This window comes from Hoplias malabaricus, chromosome 2 (assembly GCF_029633855.1).
Source record: "Hoplias malabaricus isolate fHopMal1 chromosome 2, fHopMal1.hap1, whole genome shotgun sequence".
NCBI lineage: Eukaryota > Metazoa > Chordata > Actinopteri > Characiformes > Erythrinidae > Hoplias > Hoplias malabaricus.
Genome location: NC_089801.1, coordinates 61,173,060 through 61,198,419, shown reverse-complemented (window position 1 = coordinate 61,198,419; position 25,360 = coordinate 61,173,060). Strand labels below are relative to the sequence as shown.

At 39.3% G+C, this 25,360-nt stretch overlaps 1 protein-coding gene across 1 annotated transcript in view; it reads right to left on the bottom strand.

Moving 5' to 3' along the window:
- LOC136677597 (adhesion G protein-coupled receptor E3-like) overlaps nt 1-21,103 on the bottom strand; it is a 159,269-nt gene extending 138,166 nt beyond the window's left edge. Inside the window, exons 1-2 of the mRNA XM_066655163.1 lie at nt 21,068-21,103; nt 18,635-18,666 (exon numbers count right to left, since the gene is read on the bottom strand). Coding sequence (XP_066511260.1) covers nt 18,635-18,666; nt 21,068-21,101 — 66 coding nt within the window. The 5' untranslated portion in view covers nt 21,102-21,103. The remainder of the gene's footprint in view (nt 1-18,634; nt 18,667-21,067) is intronic.
- Between the last annotated feature and the right edge of the window lie 4,257 nt (nt 21,104-25,360).

Genomic DNA, 25,360 nt, shown 5'->3' with positions numbered 1-25,360 from the left:
GTGATAATTTTGTCTGTTGAATATTTAGCCATTCTAACTTTATACAAGACTTAAGTTGCTTAGCAGTCTGTGGTCAATAATGTCTGTTGCACCTCTAAATGATGATCATAGGAGACAGACAGGCCAGTCAAACACATGCATAATACAAACCGGATTCCAAAAAAGTTGGGACACTAAACAAATTGTGAATAAAAACTGAATGCAATGATGTGGAGGTGCCAACATCTAATATTTTATTCAGAATAGAACACAAATCAAAAGTTTAAACTGAGAGAATGTATCATTTTAAGGGAAAAACATGTTGTTTCAAAATTTCATGACATCAACAAATCCCAAAAAAGTTGGGACAAGGCCATTTTTTACCACTGTGTGGCATCCCCCCTTCTTCTTACAACACTCAACAGACGTCTGGGGACAGAGGAGACCAGTTTCTCAAGTTTAGAAATAGGAATGCTCTCCCATTCATGTCTAATACAGGCCTCTAACTGTTCAATCATCTTGGGCCTTCTTTGTCGCACCTTCCTCTTTATGATACGCCAAATGTTCTCTATAGGTGAAAGATCTGGACTGCAGGCTGGCCATTTCAGTACCCGGATCCTTCCCCTACATAGCCATGATGTTGTGATTGCTGCAGTATGTGGTCTGGCATTATCTTGTTGAAAAATGCAGGGTCTTCCCTGAAAGAGATGACGTCTAGATGGGAGCATATGTTGTTCTAGAACCTGAACATAGTTCTCTGCATTAATGGTGCCTTTCCAGACATGCAAGCTGCCCACGCCACAAGCACTCATGCAACCCCATACCATCAGTGATGCAGGCTTCTGAACGGAGCGTTGATAACATCTTGGGTTATCCTTGTCCTTTCTGGTCCAGATGACATGGCGTCCCATTGTTCCATAAAGAACTTCAAATTGTGAGTCATCTGACCACAGAACAGTCTTCCATTTTGCCACACTCCATTTTAAAAGACCCCTGGCCCAGTGCAAACGTCTGAGCTTGTGGAGCTTGCTTAGAAATGGCTTCCTCTTTGCACTGTATAGTTTCAGCTGGCAACGGCGGATGGCACGGTGGATTGTGTTCACTGACAATGCTTTCTGGAAGTATTCCTGAGCCCATTCTGTTATTTCCTTGACAGTGGCATTCCTGTTTGAGGTGCAGTGTCGTTTAAGGGCCCGGAGATCACGAGCATCCAGTAGAGTTTTACGGCCTTGACCCTTACGCACAGCAATTGTTCCAGATTCTCTGAATCTTTTGATGATGTTATGCACGGTTGATAATGATAACTTAAAAGTCTTTGCTATTTTACGTTGGGTAACACCATTCTGATATTGCTGCACTATCTTTCTGTGCAACAATGGTGGAATTGGTGATCCTCTTACCACCTTGGCTTCAGAGAGACACTGACACTCTGAGAAGCTCTTTTTATACCCAATCATGTTGTCAATTGACCTAATTAGTGTTAAGTGGTCTACCATTTCCTTTTTCCAGCCACTTACTGCTACTTGTCCCAACTTTTTTGGGATTTGTTGACACTGTGAAATTATGAATCAACATATTTTTCCTTTAAAATGTTACATTTACTCAGATTAAACTTTTGATCTGTCATCTATGTTCTATTATGAATAAAATATTGACATTTGCCATCTCCACATCATTGCATTCAGTTTTTATTCATAATTTGTTTAGTGTCCCAATGTTTTTGGAATCCAGTTTGTATATGAATGTATGTAGAACCAAGGTAAACACATACTGTGTGTTATTTGATTAATAATTATATAGAACATGGTTGTATTTTTCTTAATGATATTACTTTGTGTTAACATATAATCTTTTATATTGCAAAATATGATTCAAGGCTAAAGAGTAAAATGACCTGAGTTTTAGCGCACACTCTTTTTAACACTCCTCTGAGACATATTCTTAGAGAATTTTGGAGAGGAAGACATTTTTCTGAAGAACGTCTCTCTCCTGCTTCCAGCAGACAATGCTTCTCAGATAGGGTAGTCAGAGAGCTCTCCTGAGCTCTCTCATGGCTCTCTTCAACAGTCTTGGGCCCCTCGTGGTCCAGAGAGAACCGCGTTTTCTATATTAATGTTGTCCAGATAGAAACAATAGATTAAGAAAAGCTATAGTTTAACCCTAGCAAAATTTCAACGCCACACCCAGAGCATGAAGGCAACCTTAGACCTCTGACCCTAAAAAGGACACAATGCCTCCGGACCAGCAACGACGAAGAAGATGGCCGCACACACCCTCAGAATGAGATGAGGCCCCAGGAGAGACCTGCTTGGACTGTCTCTCACAAGACGGCAGATCAGCGACGACGAAGAATCCCCACAGAGACCTTCAGAACACCACCAGCTCAGACGGCTGTGTCTGAAAGCCTCGGGAGAAAAGGAACGCCCGCGGCTGCAACCTACAAGGCTGCAATTCTCCAGGAAGTCGTGCCGGAAGGCACCGTCAGTGACATGCTCCCTGTCCATCTCCGGATACGTAAGGTCACATGGTCTCATGTCTCTCATGGCTCATGGGTTGGTACTGAAATGCCTTTCTTAGAACTTAGGGCAATAATTATCATAGAGAAATTCCCTCATATATTAATCTCCCTGTTCCCTCATATATCGCTGTAATCTATTTCATTATATGAATGTCTAATCAAAATTAATTATTTGATATTATAATTAATAAACCAGTTGTGTGATAAAACCAATCCTTGGTTATTTGTTTGTGTGTGCACCTTTCTTGTATAGAATTATAACTTCTAGTTCAGATTCCATTTCAGAGTCAAGAACCCACGGCGGGTCAATGAGCATAATTCATTAATAATAGTTAATTCTAGCTAATTCTGCTGTATAATATGTGAAGATGGCTTTCTTGTCTAAGCTAAAATTAAGACAGGTAAAGACACTACATATTAGTTAATGGCTCCCAAACATGGAGCTTAGCAAAATGAATTAAATAATTAATTATTAATACAATAATAATTAAATATCATTGACTATGTAGTGCTAATGCCACCGCAATGTGTGCATACTATTTCCACTACAATAAGAATCCTAACTAATGATATTTTCACACATATTCCTGTCATTCATGCCATAAACAATGATGCACCCCAACATCATGAGAGATGTTGGCTTATGCACCTTTTGCTAACAAGAATCCAAAAGGTCCTTTTTGTCTTTGGCATAGATAACTCAATGTTCTATTTAACCTTAATTTCTTTCCAAATAACAGGTTGAAACTTGGACTTGGACTAACCACAGCACATACCCACTGCCTTTCAGAACATGCGAGATGAGTTCAGTCCCAGAGAACATAACAGTTTCTAACGCATGGCTGTCTGAGGTCTGGAACTTCATGCTCATTCATGAGATTTATTTGCATTTCCAGTTCCTAATAAATTACAAGGATTGTTGGGTTGTGTAATAAACATAGATTTGCTGGAACTGGGAACTTCCAAAATTTGTTCTTCATACCAACTATTTTTTAAATTAGAAATTATTTTTATCTTTATTTGCATTCACTCAAAAATGTATTGTGTTTTTACAAAACTTAAACACAGCTTTTACCAACATAAATAATGTTAAAATGATAAATCACTTAAGTAAAAATAATATAACTTAATGTTTTACTTACATGAATTCGCAGTGGTGCTCTTTGTGACTGTGGTTAGCACACTAAACCCTGGTGGAAATAGGGAATAACTGAATATTCAGACATAACAGCTATGAGTAAGTGTACAAACAGTATCTGTTTATTTGTACATTCTTATCATAGGTTTAAATATACTCACATATCCTGAAATGGAAGCTCTCAATAATGTAAAAATATATTGCTTGTGCATTCTGCCTCACAGGTTTATGTCCAGTCTTCCACCCAGTTCCCTGTCCACTCTGCCTCCCAGCTTGCATCACCATTTCCCTTTACAATCAGTCTTCCAAACCCTTATGTAGTCTCCAGTGGCGGATGCTGGTCTTTCAAGGAGGGGAAGCTCAATTTCGGCCTACATCATAAAATGTGTCGGTTTATTTATACGTAAATTCTACCCTCCGTTCCTTTTCAAGAAAATGATCTGTGACCCTGTCGTATCAACAAGGCGTCTTTTCCAGGGACTTGACTAGTGTCCTCTCAATGGCCAGCAGAGCTAGGCTGCTTAAACGGCCTTGGCCCATGTGAAGTGTGTCCGCCTGTGAGTGCTTTGTGACGGTGGAGGGGCTCAGCAGCACCCGCTGGACAGAAACTGCGATAGAAGTCAGAAAGAGTGATAGAAGTCAGTCTCCAAACACAAGCAGCTACAAAAACCCACCAGAAATAGAAGCTCGATTTGTCGCTAGTCGTTTTTAACAAAGAAAATGCCGCTAAGAGGTTTAAGAAAGTCTGGTTCAACTCAGAACAGAATGAAAATGTAATCTTTACACTAAAGGATCGCTGATTCGCTGATTTCGCTGTCAATCAAAAATGGATTCAGCCTCAGACAGATCATCCAATCATCATGCAGAAGCTGAGCGTCCAGGCCAGCCGAGGCCAGCCCACTGCCCCATAGACCCCCAGAGACGCTGAGCGTCCGATGGGCGGGACAAAGCCCAGCATTTGTCCAATGACTCGTCTCGTTTCGCTGCACTTGAACTCTGTGGACGCTCAGCGTCCAGACTGTTAAATCACTGTGAAGGGAATGATTGAGAGGAAAGCCGTGTCTTTACCAGTGATAAGAAGCTGAATCAGAACAAAAGTTGAGCGCGTTGTAGTGCATATTTATTCACTGACATGTACACACAACAGTATATATTTGATCACTTATTTTTTTGACATTTTAGGGGAAGCTGAGCTTCCCTTGCAGTCTTAGAGCAATCGCCCCTGGTAGTTTCCCTCCCAGTTTCTTGTGTATTCTGCCTCAGCGTTCCCTGTATGGTCTTCCTCCCATTTCTCTGTCCAATCTGAATCAACATTCCCTTGCATCTCCCACTAATTTCCTTATGCATTCTTCTTCATATTTTTCTAGTCATCCACCAAGTTGCAGCTGCACTCTTAAAAATATATATTTAGATTAAAATATAAAGAGTCTAAAAAAGTCTACAATTGAATGATGTCATTGAAGCAATGGTTCCATAAAGAATTGGGTTTAAAATGGTAAAGAACCTTAAGGTCAAGTCAGGGAATTTTAAACCTTTGAAAGTTTCTTCATACTCACAAATTTCTTCAACAAACATGGTTCTCAATGGGACCAAAAGGGTTCTTCTTAGGTATTGCTCAAATAACTTTTTGTAGCACCTTTATTTTATAAAAGTGTGTGCCTTAAATTAATTTAGTATTTCCTAAAAAATCCGAAAAACATGTTTCATTGATTTTACCAAATAATTAAAAACACCTAAATGTTAAAAACAGTGATAGATTGCTAGAACCCTGTTGTTTGCGATGTGAGAGACACCAGGAACACCTGCATAAATTTCCATCCTTCATTTACATCATAAACATCATGCATGAACTTTAAACCAGCAAAATGAAATCCAAAATATGCTTAATATAAGAGAAATACACCTTCATCTGGTACATCATTCAAAATCAAGTCACAGATGTATAGATTATGGCAGGTTGTTATGCCAGCATTTCCTCCTTTACAAAGACAGATCTTAAAATGTAAGTACCTAAGGTTTCCAATTAAAACCTGTAAACAACAATACCCTCTCTGTGGTTCCTTGAGGTATTTTCTTTATCTTGAAGGAAAAGTATCATCTCGAGGGGTGACATCATTCCTGTTTAGTTTGCAAACCAATATGACTGAATTTTTAAAAAAAAATCATTTTAATTAAGGTGGTAAGACAATGGAATTTGTAGCAAGCAAGCTCTACACAGCTACAGTCTGAAACCGCTTACTACATGAACAGAAATCTAACTGAACATTCAATAGAATCACAGCACAAACCATTCTGCCCATGGCCTTGAAATGAGCTCTGATTTATTCAGTATATACCTCCACCCAACTAAGTACAAATAAAAATGTAATGTAAAACTAGATGCAGAGTAAGTTCTAATTAATAAGAAAACTATAAACCAGTGAACATTTAATAGTTTTTGCAGCAGAAATAGAAAATATATCAACCTTTAAAACTAAAGTAATTAGTCAAAAATTTCAAAAACAACATTTCTTCTATTTTCCCATTGTACTTTGCTAACTAAAATAACTAAAATAAAAAAGTACTCACATGTGAAAATCTCCATTATTTTTACAATCATTTCTAAAACTACTCTGTGCAGGTATTCTTCTCTGCAGACATAACATATTCTGGCTTTTAGAAGATGTGACGTAAGATCTCTGTGTGGGGTTATTTAACTGTAATGATCTAATTAACAAATTAGATGGTTCTGAAAATGTGTCTGTTTACTGATGGTGTCGCTGTGAACCATAGACTGAATCATGTGTCCATTACATATTTTCATATAATTTGTAGACAACACATGTGGGTTATATGGAAATATATTTACATTTACAGTATTTAGCAGACACATTTATCCCGTAAAAAACCAACACACTTTATCATATATTTAGCGATAACATCCTAATCAATGAAAACAGGTTCCACAAATGGAAAAGGGGTCCAATATACATGAACAAAGGCGCTGCAAGATACAGGAATCAATGCTTATAGACAAAAAACAAGAAAAAAACACACAGCACAAATGCAACAGATTTGAGTGAGGACATACATTTAAACTAAACATTATATCACCATACTTTTATGATTGTGATTCATGTAGGATATCTTCTTTTTGGTCACAACAGAGGTCAATTTAAAATTAAACTCACCCACTGAGTTCAGCATATATAAGTAGTTAGTAAACCAATCAGGACCCTGTCTCAGCTTATATTTTAAGATAGATCACAATATCCTGTCCCCTGAAAAATGTAGATCACAATTCAAAAATGTGTGGGCACACTTGTCTTCAGCATCTCTCTAAAGCTGTGACCAAATAGCTTAAGGACAACTAGGTGAGGGTGGCATAGTGGAGCAGCAAGTAGTGTCGCTCTCACACAGCTCCACGGATCCGAGGTTAGGGGTCAAGTCTGGGTGACTGTCAGTGAGGTGTGTGGTGTGTTCTCCCTGTGTACATGTGGGTTTCCTCTGGGTGCTCCGGTTTCCTCCCACGGTTCAAAAACACATGTTGGTAGGTGGATTGGCGATTCCAAAGTTTCCACAGGTGTGAGTGAATGTGTGAGTGTGTGTCGCCCTGTGAAGGACTGGCGTTCCCTCCGGGGTGTATTCCCGCCTTGTGCCCAGTAATTTTGGGTAGGCTCCAGACCCTGAATTGGATAAGTGCTTACAGACAATGAATGAATGAGTGAATGACAAGATAAACATTTAATTTGATCATTTGATTCAAGTTAAACAGTTAAACTGCCAAGCTATCAAATGCTAACAAAGTTATACTAGTGAATTAATGAAAATCTGAGACAGTAAATAAATCCTGATATAAATTGTTTCTGATATTATTTTCAAAATGAACACTTATGGAAATAAATTAAAGAAACAAATGTAACTAAGACATGAAACTAATGGTGAAATAAAATGTCGCAGACATTTCCCAAATCTCCAGTTTGCCATTCAAACACCTCTACTGTCTGTAGGAGTTGTACTGATAACTGCCCCCCACCCCAAAAAAAGTCTTACCCAGAATCTTGCCAGAATGAAGATATTTTTTTCATTGATGAAGGCATAGACTACATTTATTGAGAGCCTGCGGTGTACTCTGTATATAGTTGAAATGACAAGGAAGCCTCTTGAATCTTGAATATTGCTTCATTCAGTTTTGCATTGGTTATCACCATTATTGGAGAATATTTCTGTTCTAGTTTTTGTGTAATTATATGTGACAACATAATCATATATTATAACTTTTCTAATATAATTCTGGCTTATACCTGGAACGGGTTTTTCCTAATTCTCAATGCATGTAGCAAGTTTCTTATATTGCTTTTTGAGCCAGACATTGATTGTCCTCTTCTACAAATAAAAAGTGGGTTTTATATGATAATTTGAAATTGGCATTAAACAGAACAGTAATTAAAAATATATTATATAAAAAAAAAGACTTTAGCGAAGAACCAGATGGATTTGAACATCCGCATTGATTTGAATGTCACACAAGAAGACATGATTGCAAGTCAGTCAAGTAATATGGGAAATAAAACATCTTACAAGAATTACTAAAAATGAACAGCAGCAGACGTGTCACATAATCAGTACTATTTCTTCATGAACAGTTGTCTTACAAGTGTGTAAAATAAATATACACTTTTCACCATGATTAACAAGAGACTATACTCTTCACTGCTATAAGCGTGTCAAACCATCATGAGCAGCACTGGGTAAACCTCCCTGTTTCTGGATTATACTTAGATACTTTTCCAAACATTTCAGCATGGTGTTATGTCTCAAAGATTTATCACGTCATCTTTAGAACTGTTGTGGTAAAATGTTAATTTCTAAAGTTTGTGGATGAACTAACAGAAAGACCATTTTCTGTCGAAGAGAACCTAGCTGTGTCGTAATCAGAAATGGCTCGAACATTGGTTAAATATTGGTTTAAAGCCACCTCAAGATGAATGGAAGTGAATGGAGAGCAAATTTTGAAGGTAGGGTCTGCTCGTAGCTCTGCAGCTAACTTCCTGTGGCAAATGCTGAGGGCCTGTAAAACATGGGATTTCAACCATCAAGTTAGATTCACTTACATGCAATTGGCTGTATTTGTCTTATTGATCAATCCTAGTGCTTCAGGGGCAGAATATGTGAGAAGAGTTATTCTCTCTTGTAGTTGCTCATGCTTAGTGGTTACTATTTGCTCTCTTTTGATTTTGTGACTGTAATTGCTACACTCAAGGGTGGTGAAGTTCTATATGCTTGTGGCTCAAATACACCATCGACCAAGTAGCGTTTCTGAACCACGTTGTTCAGAATTCTTCTGGCTCCAGTGGATGCACTTTCCAGTCTGTCTACAGTATGGGGCCCAGGGATGAAACTGTATGAACATTCTTTGCTGGACAAGACCTTTGTTACAAGAGGTAGGCTAACATTTGTTTTATTTGGCTCTTCTAGGTGATGAGGCCATTTACTGTCTCGTGGCCACACTGTACCTGAGTTATGACACAGGCCTGCACTGGGGTGGGAGTGTGTTTGAGCTGGTGTTTTCTCTGAACTGCTGTGAACTGATCTCAGATATCTTTTCCTAACGTCCATGTGATGTCCTCACAGTGGCTGTTCACCAAGGTAATTTTAGATCATTTTGACATCATTTTAATACCAAGTGTTCTGTAAAACCACAATTTAGTCATAATCTGTGCCATGTACTTAATGTTTCACACCAGAAATTAGTCAGTATTCACCAGATTACATCTAAACATAAAGAATGTATAATATATTAAAATGTAAAAAGTACATACCCAGTAACAATATTAATCATAGCAAATATGTAAAAGTGCAGCAAAATCAAGTTAATGCTAAATGAATACATTTACAAATATATTTTAAATAACTTTCAGTTACAAAGTAAAAAAAAACATTTACATGTATAAATTTGTTGCCTTGCTGATATTGACAATTAACAATTGTTACAAGATGATCAGTGTTTTTACCTCACCAGTGCGTGATTTTAATGTTATGGTTGATTGGTTTGTAAAAAAAAAAATAAATGCTCTTTTTGTTTCTCACTCGCTTACGCACATAATGTTATGTGTTTATAAAATCTTGCATATGTTTTTAATGTTGAAAATTGGTTGTGTTTAGGCCATGTGATGTTGTGACCAGAATCCAACAAAAAAAGGCATCACATCAACATAGTGTGCCGACTGGGAGGCTATTGAACTGTAACTCATAAGTTACACTAAACAAACTCTGAATAAAATCGGAATGCAATGATGTGGAGATGGCAAATGTCAATATTTTATTCGTAATAGAACATAGATGACAGATCAAAAGTTTTATTTTGTAAAACACAGAACCCTCTCTGCCTTATAACTCCCAGCTAGTGCTTGCTCAGAAGAACAGAATGCGCTAAATTTATCAGTCTCTGGTTGTGGAGAACTGCAGTTCTCTCAGGTTTGTTTACATTCAGAAGCTCAATGTATTTTAAGGTGGAAAGGTGTGCTTGATTAGAAAAACAAATGTTGTTTGTACATGGCTAAAGTTTAACTCGTAAGATTTTATTCTCAGTTTGAATTACCAGAAGAAACTTGTTTGTAACTGGAGTTGTTTAGTTTTGTAACACTTTGATTGTGTTTAATTTCTCCCAGATTTAGTGTGGGTTCCTACCTTAATAATCTGAAACAGCAAAAATAAATCAGTATTACCCACACATGGAGCCTGAATAAAAACAATATCCTTATCACAAATATCCTTCACAAAACTATCTGAAAGCAAATCACACTGGAAATACCAGCTTCCAGGTACCAAGTGTTCAGTGCAGAATTTTTTGTCCATGCTGGGAAACAGAATTTTAACCCATCATTTTGTTCTCCAGTTGTTTACTGTTTACTTTATTAATTTATATATCTTAAAGTTTTGTACTAAGCATTCTAAGCAAACTTGCAGATCAAAATAGATCATTTGAGACACACACAATGAACGATAACTGAATTAGGAAAACCTATCTTGTATCTGCACTCATTGTCCATTATATGAACTCCACTGACCAGCACTTTGTACACACTCAGAAAAGGTACTCATTCATTCATTCATTCATTCATTCATTCTATGTAACCACTTATCCAGTTCAGGGTCGCGGTGGGTCCGAAACCTACCCGGAATCATTGGGCGCAAGGCAGGAATACACCCTGGAGGGGGCACTAGTCCTTCACAGGGCAACACACACACACACATTCACATCTACGGACACTTTTGAGTCACCAATCCACCTACCAAGGTGTGTTTTTGGACCATGGGAGGAAACCAGAGACCCCGGAGGAAACCCATGCAGACACAGGGAGCACACACCAAACTCCTCACAGACAGTACACATTTTGTGCCTGAAGTTGATGTTGAAAGAATAACACAAATTTCTTATCTTGCAAATAATCAAAACAAGTAAAAGGACTAAATCACTTTAAATCACCATTTTTACCATTTATTATTAGGTTTTAAGATAAAGAAGACAGTGAAAAATGATTTGATTGTTTATCAACGTTCCATGAGGTAGAAGAGTTCTGTCACACATTCTTTTTCGCTCTTTTAAATGAACTCTGGATCTTTAACTTGTGCGACGTTGGACCATTCCAAGATTTTAAACTTATTTTGGTTCTCTTCAGAAGTCGGTCCATGTTTACACCAGATTTGTTGGGAAACAAGGCTGCATTATAGAGAGCTGCTGTCTGTCTAAATTATTGTGTAATCGTTGGCACTCCTGTAAAGTCTCTCAGCCAATCACACTGCAGGATCAGAACTACCTGTGGTATAATACAGAATGTAGTACTCGTTCTCCTCCTGTGCGTGCAGTAAGGAGTGACTAGTGCACCCAGAGAGAGTGAGGACAGTAATGAGTAGTGATCTCTTGGACTCCTGGTTCAGGAAGTCTAAAACATCATTGAACATGTGAGCTGATTATAGGAATAACACATAGACCACTGTTCCTGAATACAGCTGCTGGTCTTGTTTTGCTTATGCAAATAAATAGAGCTTGTTGAACTTTCTGGAGAACAAAACAAACAAATCTATTTTCTGGATACCCGAGTAGCCTCATTGATGGTCACAAATGTAATAAGTAATAAAATACTAATCTTAAATAACAATCATATTACTATACTCTTCATGGAGGCTCGACAGATGGAGGGGCAGTCATGGCCATAGTATTAGAGAAGCAAGCTTGGAACCTAAACCCTAATTATCTCACAGTAAGTCTTGACACCACAGTGATTGGCTGAAAGACGTTCCAGGACTGCAAATATTGCATGATATTGATACTCTGACGGAAGCTCTTAGCAGAAACACTCAAACTAGCAACAGCACCATTGCTTACATGAGAGCAGTGGGTGCCTAGAAGTTTTTTCAAACAACATGGAACCGGTTCAGTAATTTTAAAAAAATCAAGTGCACGCAAACCTAAATATTTGAGTGGGTATAATCAGAGATATTCATTTTTCAAAATTCATGTTTTGTAAGTCCAAGTCAAGTCTCAGGTCTCACATCACAAGTCCAAGTCGAATTTCAAGTCACTTATGATTGAAAAGCATAAGTGCCATCTGGTCCAGCCCACATCTCTGCATTGCTACTTCTTATGAGTTTAAATCATGAACTGTTATGTTTAGCACACACTACAGTATCAAAACTGATCTTTTTAAAAACGGATCACATGACTAGTGTCCTCTCAATGGCCAGCAGAGCTAGGCTACTTAAACGGCCTTGGCCCTGTGAAGTGTGTCCGCCTGTGCTCCCACGGATCTTTACACCAAAGGATCGCTGATTCGCTCATTCCGCTGTCAATCAAAAAGGGATTCAGTCTCAGACAGATCATCCAATCATCATGCAGAAGCTGAGCGTCCGGGCCGGCCGAGGCCAGCCCACTGCCCCATAGACCCCCAGAGACGCTGAGCATCCGATGGGCGAGACAAAGCCCAGCATTTATCCAATGACTCGTCTCGTTTCGCTGCACTTCGCTGCTTCACTATTGAACTCTGTGGACGCTCAGCGTCCTCACTCTTTAAATCACTGTGAAACTGCGGGAATGATTGAGAGGAAAGCAACGACTTTACCAGTGATAAGAAGCTGATTCTGAACAAAAGTTGAGCGCGTTGTAGTGCATATTTATTCAATATGTACACACAACAGTATATATTTGATCACTTATTTTTTTACATTTTAGGGGAAGTTGAGCTTCCCTTGCAGTCTTAGAGCAATCGCCTCTGATATATATATATATATATATATATATATATATATAAATAATTATATTGCATATAATATAATTTACTTTAATAAACAATTCATTCTCTGTAAGCACTTTATTTTTGACAGGGTCACAGTGGGTCCAGACAGGGACACACCCTTTGCAGGGTGCCAGTCCATTCCCAATAATGCACTATTACTGTTTTGATGGTCAGGTTATGAATTTATTATGCTTATATTTTACTTTTACATTTTTGGTGTGTAACGTTAAATAAATAAATAAATAAATGTAAAAAAAAGGTACCGATTTCACTGTTAAAAATTTTAATGTACAAAAATGCAAGCCGGCAACAGCTGTCAAAGAGCCTTTTACTGGGTACCTTGTAAATTACAGGGCACAGCAAAATGGCAATTACAACATGCAAGTGACTGAGCTTGGAATATGCTGGTTTCCTCAGGGTTAGATTAACCGCAGAGTGTCTGGAATTAACAATGATTAAAATGAAGGTCATCACCCAGTATTAATTAAGGTGTAAACACAGCAAATCTCCCTCTACTTGTCTGTTTTATGGGGGAGCCTGAGGTAGCGAGAAAAGGCTTGCAGCCACTTCCTGTACTGCTGTCTCACCTGAAAGCAAAATTTAGAAGGTCAATGAAGGCAGTAAAATGCTGAAAATCAAATGCCTAAAAACATTTGGGGGCATCAGTAAGAGTGACTGCTAGTAAGTGGAATTTAGAATGCATGTTAACAAAACGTAAAATATATTGCTACATGTGATATTTATGACATTTAGCCATTGCTAAATTATGCAAACTTTAAAAATACTGATGATTCATATTAAAGAATGCACATTGTATGTGCTTATTAATACACACACAAACAAACTAAAAAAGGCTCCTGAAAAGGCAGATTTGTGTGAACTAGATGGCTTTCTGTCTATTTATAAAATCTGAGTGAGAAAAGTGATAATTGGACACAGTAAAAAAAATTTCCTGACCTCATGGTTGAGAGCACAGTGGACCAGGAAATGAAGGTGCCTTGCTGGGAGTTGAGAAACAGAAAGAGAATGTCTAACATGTTACTGCATCTCCAAAGAAACCCAGAATCCAGGGGCCCCCGAGGATGATGATCTGAATCAAGGTTTTAAAGACAAGAACCCTACAGCAAGAGAGAGAGAGAGAGAGAGAGAGAGAGAGAGAGAGAGAGAGAGAGAGAGAACATTGTGTAAGAGTTATGTATCCAGGTAATGATGCAGGTGTCATAGAGTATGATTTTCTGGATATAAACAAGGCTAAACACACAGACTGGTAAATGATTGTGGAATTGTGTGTTTTTTTGTTTCTTTTGTAATATTCCTGTATTCAGTAGAAATCCCAAAACAGAATCTATCAAAAAAATCTCACATGGATTTGTCATTCATTTTTACACAGCTTAAAGTGTCTGAATGTGGGGGGAAAATGTGCTGGTTGGTACCTCATATGTTTGATCTGTGAGCGTTCACTGCTGAGTTTAGACAAGGCAGTTCTGAGGGTGATGATGACGGTGATGAAGATAATGAAGTTCAGCTGTAAGTGTGGTGAACAAATAATAATATATAAAATATTCACTGATATAGCCCTCTTTATTTTTACGTAACTGCAGCAATGTACTCTTCTAATGTTAACAATCTACAAAACTGTGTGTCTGGGAGTCTCTGTCTGACTTAATAAAACAGGTTGCAATGTATATGTGAGTACGTACTGTAAGAATTAACAACACAGGACCAAGGAAGCTCCACACAAAGTCTCTGTCAGTCTTTATCCAGCATGTTTACGTAAATATAATTTTTCAGCATACATGAACTTGGTATAGACTTTGTGTTAAAAATGTCTAGTTATGAATATAAAGTAATTTCTAATTAAACATCTAATGCCACTCACTGGTCACTGCCATATCCATCAGGATACAGCCCAACAGAAACGCCCACCACAACCAGAGGAATAACGTATCCAATCACAGTCAAGCATCTCCAGCCAAGCACCTCCACCTGATTTGATCTGATCTTCATGATGTTCTTCACAGAGATGAAGAGCATCACAGCTTCAATGAACATCCACACAAAAGCAGAGAGGAAGAGGAAGTGTAGAACACCTGCCATCACTGCACACCACGTCTGTGGAGAGAGAGAGAGAGAGAGAGAGAGAGAGAGAGAGAATTTCAAAATCAGAACATTATCTTCATGATATTCAAGGTGATGTTATTTTACTGTTAACACTGTGGCATTCACTGAATTTCATCGCATGATTATCACCACAATATTCATCCTCAGCTGATGATATAATGTAACAGAGTTTAAACTATTCTCACCTGATTGGCCCGGATGTACTGCAGGAAGTTCTGTGTGAGCAGGAAGAGGAGGTGAGCCAGAAACAGGCTGAGGCAGAGGTTTGTGAGAGGGGTGAGGTTCCTTCTCAGGTTTTGACGACAAAAAGCAAAGGTCAACAGGGTCAAGCTTAGGAAGAACAGCCCCACTGCCACAGCCACTGTGTTCAACAGCTCCATGAGAGGGTCACTCTGTAAAGCAACAATCAATACTTTATTGTAATTGTGAGTAATATCACAATATCTGTGGCACGGTGGTGCAGCAGGTAGTGTCTCAGTCACACAGCTCCTGGGACCTTGAAGTTGTGGGTTCAAGTACCGCTCTGGGAGACTGTCTGTGAGGAGTTTGGTGTGTTCTCCCTGTGTCTGCATGGGTTTCCTCCGGGTGCTCCGGTTTCCTCCCACGGTACAAAAACACACGTTGGTAGGTGGATTGGTGATGCAAAAGTGTCCATAGATGTGAGTGCGTGCGTGAATGTGTGAGTGCGTGGCACCCTATGAAAGACTAGGGTAGGCTCTGGACCTACCGCGACCCTGAACTTGAACACCTGTTTAAATATGTCAATAAAACAAATAATTTACATGAATAAGTGATGCACTTATTCAGAGCTACTTACAATTCTAATCACTTTACAACAGAATACAATGGTAGTGTTAGGAATCTTGTGCAAAACTCAGACCGCTTTAAAACACAAGCACGTTTGTAAATATATAGGTGTCTTACATTGTCGCCTGGGGGTGGGTTGATCTCCATGATGAGAGCGAAGGTTGAGAGGTGAACACAGGAGCACACACTGTAACTGCTGCTGGACTGGAGGAGTTCACAGCCATCTATGATCCACTCAGTGTTATTCCAGTACACGCAGGACAGTGTACTATCAGGAGCAACGTCCTACAGCAGAGAGAAGAGAGGTGATAGGGTCTTTGAGAGTATAATGTTAATAACATGCAGGGTCAAAACCAAGTCTGAGAAAACACTTGTTGCTATTCATATCAAAAGCTTGTTAGCTGTCATAAATGGAGCACTAAATCTGTACTTAAACTAAATGGCATGAGAAACACTCACTGTAATGTGCTGCAGCGTGAAGTTGACTGGTGTGCTGAGCTGTGTGTTGTGGGTTTTGGGCAGCATAGCTGACACCACAGTGGATATCATGGTTTTCACTGTGTTGTTGGTTGGGTTGAAGAAGCTGGGTTTCAGCATATTCTCCATGTTGCTGTAGCTCATGAAGGCCACAGCAGCTGATCCTGAAGAACGTAAGCAAAGTGCTTCATTGTTACTATACTGATTATGTTCTTTAAATTACTTTGGCATGGTTTGTCCTGTTCAAACTGTAAAATCAATAAAAATGATTCAAACTGGAACACAATAAACCATAAGAAACCAAAATCTCAACAGGTAAACTCTAGTTAGTAGTTCTTTCAGTCAATACAACACACCAATCTCCCCTGATAACAGTCTTCTTTCTCATTATAGTTATATTCATTACAATTCATAAGATTTATTTAATATCCTTTTACTGTACTTGTATCATTAACATCACCATCTTCTATTCACTTCACGTGCCACATATTGCAAAGAAAAGCTGGTAATGGTACATTCAGATTTTCCCATGTGCTGCAACAGCTACTAGTCTACTAGATGTTTGCAATGTAATGTTACTACACTTCATTTTATGATATTATGATATGTTTTATTATTAAAAGGTATTCAAAGTTAGTGTCACTTTAAAATTCTGTTTCTGCATAAATATGAGCTAAAATGTCCTAAAAGTAAATAAAGGGAACCTAAATAATTAAATGTGGAATGAAAAATTATACTTGGTCATTTATTACTGAGGAAAATGATCCAACGTTACAGATTGCAATGTTACAAATGAGTGGCAAATGAATATTTGCTCAGTGTACAGCATGATCCCTGTTGTGCAGCAATAACTGCAGCTAAACATTTCTGGTAACTGTTGGTCAGTATGAACACTGGAAAAAAACTACACACTCTTCTGTAAAAACAGCTTCAGTTCTCAATGCTTTCTCAATGCAGCCCTGCCATGCATACATTGCCCTTCGCTGTTCTCATCAATGTGAGAAAAGACTTAATTTGCTTAAAAATTACCCTGGGACTTTCTGGAACTTGATACACTTCTGGAATATGATACAACTTATTCTTGGAGTGATGGTTTTTAGATGATGATTATCTAAATTAAAAACTTTTGTGAAAATCAAATGATATTTTTGGAAATATGTATGCTGTAATATAGAAATCATAAAGGGTTTACAGAGTTTTAAGCACCACTGTATAGGCTTTCTCTTATGAACTTACTGTACTGTAAATAGAGCCCTATTATAAATAAAGCCCCTTCTCTTTTGGCTTCCATGGTTTTTAATGACCTTTTGCTGAATTTGCTCTGGCCTTTCACTGTCAGCATAATCACAAAATAAGAAAATGTCATTTTTTTTGTACTCCACTCTTCATTTTACTAATACACAAATAACTCTAGTAATCACAAAATAAAAGCATAAACAGGCCACTACTATACCGTTATTATTGTCTGAAATCTGGATAAGGTCAATGTCCATCTGAGATTTGTTTACACTGAGCTGAGGTATTTCTGTCAAGTTGGCATTTGGTCCGACTGTAAATGCTTGAATATCTGAGAAATACAAATGATAACATTCAGTCATGAATTATATCCTAGTGCTGCACTGTGCTTTAAGTGTTGGATCAAATCCATAGAATCCCTGCAATTTTAGTTGCAAGTGTTTTCTTAGCCATGTATATTAACTGTTGGATTCTTGATCAGCTGGAATATAAGATTCTGTTATACGTGTACATTTGGACAAAATGATTACTGCTGCTTAAAATAAAGTGTACTGAGTTGGAAGCAGTGGTTGGAATCAAAAGATTTATTTCTGTAATCATTTACCTAAGTCATCCAGGGACATGTTAACAAAGTCTGTTGTATCTGTTGGCTTCACCAGTGTAGACACCAGTTTCTCAGTGGTATTCAGCACAGAGTTCCCATAAGTTGCAGGTTTTTGTGGATTTAGTGTTGAAACATTCAGAAGCTGCCCCTGGGCTTTAAGGACTACGCTCAAATATGTTTTTACAACCTGAACAATAAGCAGAGAGAAATGTACAGTCATTAACTTAATATCCACTGAATATTAGAGACATTAGCTCATTTTTCTGTACAACTTATCTACTTACTTGTGGTGGGAGAACTTGAGCAGTGATGTTCCCAATCTGGTTAAACACGTCTTCTCCGCAGCCTGAAGTAAAATTTGCCTAAAACACGGAGTCAGTTAAGAGCATATGTTTTGTTAGATGTGATCAGTACTTCTCAAGGTCACTGTTGTAAATTCAGGTATCTGGTATAACATTAAAAATTAAACTGTTACAAACCTGGCATTCTGAAGACACTGTGATATTTGGCACTGAAAAAAAAATTGGCAGGAGAAGGTATTTTAAAAGAATTTTACTGCTTAAACCAAAACAAGACAAGGAAACTGTCAACCTGGTAATGCCAATAAGGATGTGCTCAGGGCTGGTTGTAGCCTGCTATATTAGGGTTAGCTGGTAGAAATAATAAGTGGGCAATTTGAGTGGTATATATATTTATTATGGACATATGTTATATACAGCGCCCTCCATAATTATTGGCGCACCTGGTTAAGAAGTGTTCTTTGGCTTCTAATAAATTCTTTTTTTTTTTTTAAATAATATAGGACAACATTCCAAAAAAGAGAAAAATCTAAGCTTGAATTCAAGTGCCTTTATTTGGTGGGGAGGGGGGGGATCACCCATTAAGAAATAAATCTTTTGAATGAAATCATGTGTGCCACAATTATTGGCACCCCTGGTGTTAGTACTTTGTAAAACCTCCTTTTGCCAAAAAGACAGCACTTAATCTTCTTCTATAACTCTTCACAAGATGGGAGAATACAGAAAGAGGGATCTTCGACCATTCCTCTTTCCACAACTTCTCTAAATCATCCAGAGTTCTGGGTCTTCTCCTATGCACTCTCCTCTTCAGCTCACCCCACAGGTTTTCTATTGGTTTGAGGTCTGGGGACTGAGATGGCCATGAGAGGAGTTTGATTTTGTGCCTTGTGAACCATTTTTGAGTAGATTTGGCCACATGTTTAGGGTCATTATCTTGCTGAAAGACCCAGTGATGACCCATCTTCAGCTTTCATGTAGAGGCCACCAGATTCTGACTCAAAATGTCCTGATATTTCAAAGAGTTCATGATCCCATGTATCCTTATAAGGTTCCCAGGTCCTTTGGAGGAGAAACAGGCCCATGGCATCACCGATCCTACCTCATACTTAACAGTGGGCATGAGGTGTTTTTCTGCGTACTCATCCTTGGTGTTACGCCAGACCCTCTTAGAGTGTTTGTTGCCAAAAAGCTGTCTTGGTCTCATCTGACCAAAGCACACGGTTCCAGGTAAAATCCCAGTACCGCTTGGCAAACTCCACCTGTTTACACTTATGAGTATAACTCAGAAAAGGCTTTCTCTGTGCATGCCTCCCAAACAGTTTGTTGGCATGTATATAGCACCTGATGGTTGTTTGGGAGACCTCGTATCCCCAAGATGCTACCATTTGGTTCAATTCTCTTACAGTGAGCTTTGGAGAACTGTTTACTTCTCGTACCATCCTTCTCACTATGCGTGGTGGCAAGATACACTTGTGTCCTCTTCCAGGCTTGTTTGTCGCAGTTCCAGATGTTCTAAACTTTTTGATGATTGCTCTGACTATAGATAAGGGCATCTGCAGGTGAGTGGCTATTTTCTTGTAGCCATTGCCTGATTTATGAAGGTCAACACATCTGCCTTACTTGAATAGTGTGTTCTCTTGTCTTTCCCATGTTTAAGAGTAAGTAAGAGAAATAGGCCTCTGTGTAACGCCATATTTATACCCCAGGGAAACAGGAAGTGATGAATTATTAATTAAAGGTTCCTAGATACTTTGGTCCACTTTATACACTGCAGTAGAAATTATATAAATGGTTCAAATACATTTATTTCCAAGAAATTGTTAAGGGTGCCAATAATTGTGGAACAGGTCATTTTATGGGAAATAATGATTTTTTCTTTCTTTATTTTTTTTTTCACTTGAGTTGAAGGTTGGTTTTTTCTAAATTTTTTCAGTGAGATTATGCTACTGCAATAAAAAAAAAAAAATATATATATATTTTTAACACATTTTAACCAGGTGTGCCAATAATTATAGAAGGCGCTGTACAGCATCAGCCATAACATTAAAACCACCTCCTTAGCTCTACACTCACTGTTAATTCTCTCAGCGATTTTGACCCTACCGGAGAACTATGTAGTTCTACAGTTAAAGGCTGTGGTTCCCACATTTTATATTTACTGAAAAATCCTTAATATTTGATTGAGTGGACAAGATGCAGGTTTGTCCAGATCTGCCCATATCTAATGCCAGCCTTGGAGTTTATATATTGGGTTAATGTAAAGTTCAAGTTCAAAGAGTTTATTGTCATTTGCACAGTAAGGAACAGGTTCAGTGTACAATGAAATTCTTTCTTTTGCTCCTCACCAAGAATGCCAAATGGAAGAGAAAATACAACGAATAACTAGATAACTAGTTCAAGTAATAACAAGTTCACTGAGATTATATACATAGGTGAAAGAGTGCTACAATCAAAAACAGCGATAAGTAGAAACAATCGTTTGTGTGACAGTAAATGACAGAGGCATGTAAACATGTTGACAATAAAGTGCAGAGTTATTTCTGAGGTAGGTTCAGGAGTCTGATGGCAGTGGGGTTCTTTAACCTAGTGGTCTTGCATTTGACACTTCTGTACCTCCAACCTGAGGGCAGAAGTGTGAACAGTCCATGCTGGGGGTGGATGGGGTCTTTAAGGATGGAGGCAGCTCTCCTGCGGACTCTCTGGTGGTAGATGCTTTGCAGAGAGGGTATTGGAGTCCTGGTGATCTTCTCAGCAGTCTTCACCACTCTCTGGAAGCGTTTTCCGTCCATCACAGTCGTGCTGCCATACCACACAGTGATACAGCTGGTCAGGAGGCTCTCGATGACACAGCTATAAAAATTTCTGAGGATTCTGGGAGACATGCCAAATTTTCTCAGCCTCCTCAGGAAATACAACCACTGCTGAGCCTTTTTGACCAGATGCATGGTGTTCAATGTCCATGCGAAGTCCTCACTGATGTGGACGCCCAGGTATTTAAAGCTGCTCACCCTCTCTACTTCAAGCTCCCGAATGAACAGTGGCTGATGAGGTCTTTTCTTTTTCCTCATATCCACTATCAGCCCCTTCATCTTGTCTGTGTTGAGGGTGAGGCTGTTGTACTCACACCATGCTACCAGCCCGGTCACCTCCCTCCTGTAGGCCTCTTCATCTCCATCAGTGATGAGTCCTATCGCTGCAGTGTCATCTGCGAACTTGAGGATGATGTTGTCCTTGTGATAGGCGACACAGTCATGGGTGAACAGGGTGTAGAGGATGGGGCTGAGGACACATCCCTGTGGAACCCCAGTGTAGGTGGTGATACTGGCTGAAGTCGTGTTGCCAACCCTGACTGGGGCCTGCCAGTCAGGAAGTCCAAAAGCCAGTGGCAGAGGGTGGGGTGCAGGCCGAGTGTGGACAGTTTGTGGGTAAGTTTGTGAGGGATGACCGTGTTAAAGGCGGAACTATAGTCCATAAAGAGCATCCTGACATAGGGGTCTTTATTTTGCAGGTGAGAGAGAGAATAGTGGAGGGCAGCAGCAATGTAATCCGAGGTGGATCTTTTGGCATGGTAGGCGTACTACAGGGGGTCCAGGGAATCTGGTATACTACGCTGGATGTGGGTCAGCACCACTCTCTCAAAGCACTTCATAATGATCGGAGTGAGGGGGGGGGGGTTCTTGGGGAGGGGGATGATGGTTGTGGTTTTGTAGCAGGTTGGAACGATGCTCTGGCTGAGGGACAGGTTTGAAGATGGAGGTGAGAACATCAGCTAACTCGTTGGCACATGCTCTGAGGACTCACCCCGGAATGTTGTCTGGTCCAGCAGCTTTGCGAATGTTAATCCTTCTCAGAGCTCTGCATACCTGGCCTGATGATACTGAAGGTGGGGAGGAGAGGGCTTGTAAGGACTGGGTGTGTGCATGACTCTCAGTGCTGCTGCTGGAGGTCTCGAAGCGAGTGTAGAAGATGTTGAGGTCATCCGGTAGGCTGTCTGTGGAGCTGATGCTGTGGATGGTGGTCCTGTAGTCTGCGATATGCTGCAGGCCTTGCCATATCTGCCTGGAGTCAGCAGTGGAGTAGGAGCTGTCCAGTTTCTCCCTGTACTGCCTCTTGGCTGCTGTGATGGCTTTCCTCAGTCTGTACTTCGCAGCTTTGTACTCAGTCTCATTGCCTGATTTAAAGAGAGAGCGAGCCCGCAGCATGTGTCGTACCTGACTGTTGATCCAGGGCTTCTGGTTGGGGAACCTCTTCACCTGTATGGTGGGCACGATGTTGTCCACAGAAGTGCTGATGTAACCAGACACGTGCTCGGCATAGTCCTGTATATTGACAGTATAGTCCTCCATAGTGGCTGCAGCTTTAAACACATCCCAATCTGTTGTAGCAAAATAGTCCTGCAGGATGTCCTCAATCCCTGGCGTCCATTGTTTAACTGCTTTGGTTACAGGGTTTACTTGTTTAATTCTTTGTCTGTAGGCCGGGTACAGGAATAAGCAGATGTGGTCTGAGTTTCCAAAGTTGGGGCGGGGTGCATACAGGGCTGCAAGTTGCTGTATACATGATCCAGGGTGTTCTTGTCATGGGTGGGAATGTCCACATGTTGCCAATATTTGGGGAATACGGTGTGTAAGCAGCACTGGTTGAAGTCACCAGCTGTGATAAAGATGGAATCAGGATGACCCGTCTCTAACCTGCTGATGACGTCGTGGAGTTTGCCGAGCGCTGCCATAGAGTTAGCCCACGGGGGGATGTAAACAGCGGCTAGAAACACAGCGTTGAATTCCCATGGTAGATAGCAGGGATGGCATTTTAAAACTAGGAATTCCACGTCTGGAGAACAGTGCCTACAAACAGTCCGTACGTCTCCACACCATGTATTGTTCACAAACACACACACACCTCCCCCTTTAACCTTACCGGAAGCTGCCGTCCAATCTCCCCAGGGCATGGAGTGAGTCTCAAGCTGAATGGCCCTGTCCAGCACTTTGTCTGTGAGCCAGGTCTCGGTGAAAATTAGAGCCCAACACTCTCTCATTTCTTACTGTGTTGTAATCCTTGCTCTCAACTCGTCCAGCTTGTTGTCCAAAGAACGCATGTTAGCTAGTAGGAGGCTGGGCACCGGTGGTCGGCTGGCACGAGCTTTTGGCTTCGCATGTAGCACTCCCCTCTTGCCTCGCTTAAGTCGCCTTCTTCGAAGCACTCTCCTGGTGTCAGCATACACATTCGAGGTCGGTGTCTCAGGGTTTTCCTGGCAGTAGTGGTGGTGGCGGCGGCTGTGGGAGCAAACAGTGTGTTGTAGTGCCGGTGGAATAAAACCGGTAAAACTAAAGTGATTATAAGATGCAATGTCCAGTTAGTGTAATAGTTAGTGTTAGGTTTAAGTGTAGAGTTCAGCTGTTAATTTCACTTCTTTAAGATTCTTTGCAGTTAGCACTTCAAACGTCTGCCCTTATAACTCGTATAATTCCCTTCTTTACTACATGCCTATTTTCTTAATGTAGTATTTCATAGGTAACTTTATAGATAATTATTTTAGATATATTTTTGGTCTCTAAATTCACAACTAAAATAACACAATTATTTAGTAATAATCCCAAATTTTTTTTTGTGGATTAGCACTTTATTTGATGGAATGCATTTGTTTTGGGGTGTTTTTTGACATTGGCTTTTCTTATTTCAGGGACAATAACTATTCCTAATATGAAATTTAAATTTCATATTATTTTTTATTTAAATCCTGGTCAGCGGAAATAACCAGAAATAAATAGATTTTATATGTTAAATATTTTATCTTATAATGATCTTTAATGCCCTTAACTTTTACTGGAATTTAACAAAATATTTTTAAGACTGGTGGCACGGTGGCGCAGCAGGTAGTGTCGTGGTCACACAGCTCCAGGGACCTGGAGGTTGTGGGTTTGATTCCCGCTCTGAGTGACTGTCTGTGAGGAGTTGGTGTGCTCTCCCCATGTCCGCGTGGGTTTTTTCTGGGTGCTCCGGTTTCCTCCCACAGTCCAAAAACACACGTTGGTAGGTGGATTGGCGACTCAAAAGTGTCCATGTGTGTGTCTGTGTTGCCCTGTGAAGGACTGGCGCCCCCTCCAGGGTGTATTCCCACCTTGTGCCCAATCATTCCAGGTAGGCTCTGGACCCACTGCGACCCTGAATTGGATAAGCGGTTACAGATAATGAATGAATGAATTTTTAAGACTAATTAATCAGTTTAGCAAATTTAGCCACATCTTCCTTCCATAATTCAGGGTTTTGCACAATCTAGTAGTACATGGTTTAATTTACAACACATCACTACTGCTATGATCCTAGGGTAGATTACATATTATTTATGCTGAAATATGTATTAAATATGTATGACTCTCTCTGACCCTTCCTTCTCCTCTCATTCTCTCTCCTCCTAACACACACACACACACACACACACAAACACACCAAACTGTTTACATGTTCGAGACATGAACTGTGATGAAGTGTTGATTTTGTTCTGTTAAATGTCCTGTGTCAGATGCTAAATTTTCACTCAGCAATATTTTAATACAAATATCATAACTATACAGAGATATTATAATAAATAATTAAAGTTTAAGAATCACACTAAATATTTTTCTTCCTCCAAAAAATACAATGATGTTTTATTGTTGTGGTTACCATTTTAAATCAATACACATTAATAATATAATTTCATTCTTTTGATTCTTTTATTTTACATTTAAATATCCTTTATTAAAAGCTTCAGAAAAGACATAATTAACTTGTACCTACAGTTTTCCATTATGTTTATTTAACACAGAGTTATTTATTTATTTATTTATTTATTTATTTATTTAAATAATATTCACAGTCATTAGTAAATGTGTATAAATCTGTAACCGTTGTTTACACCAGTTTTAA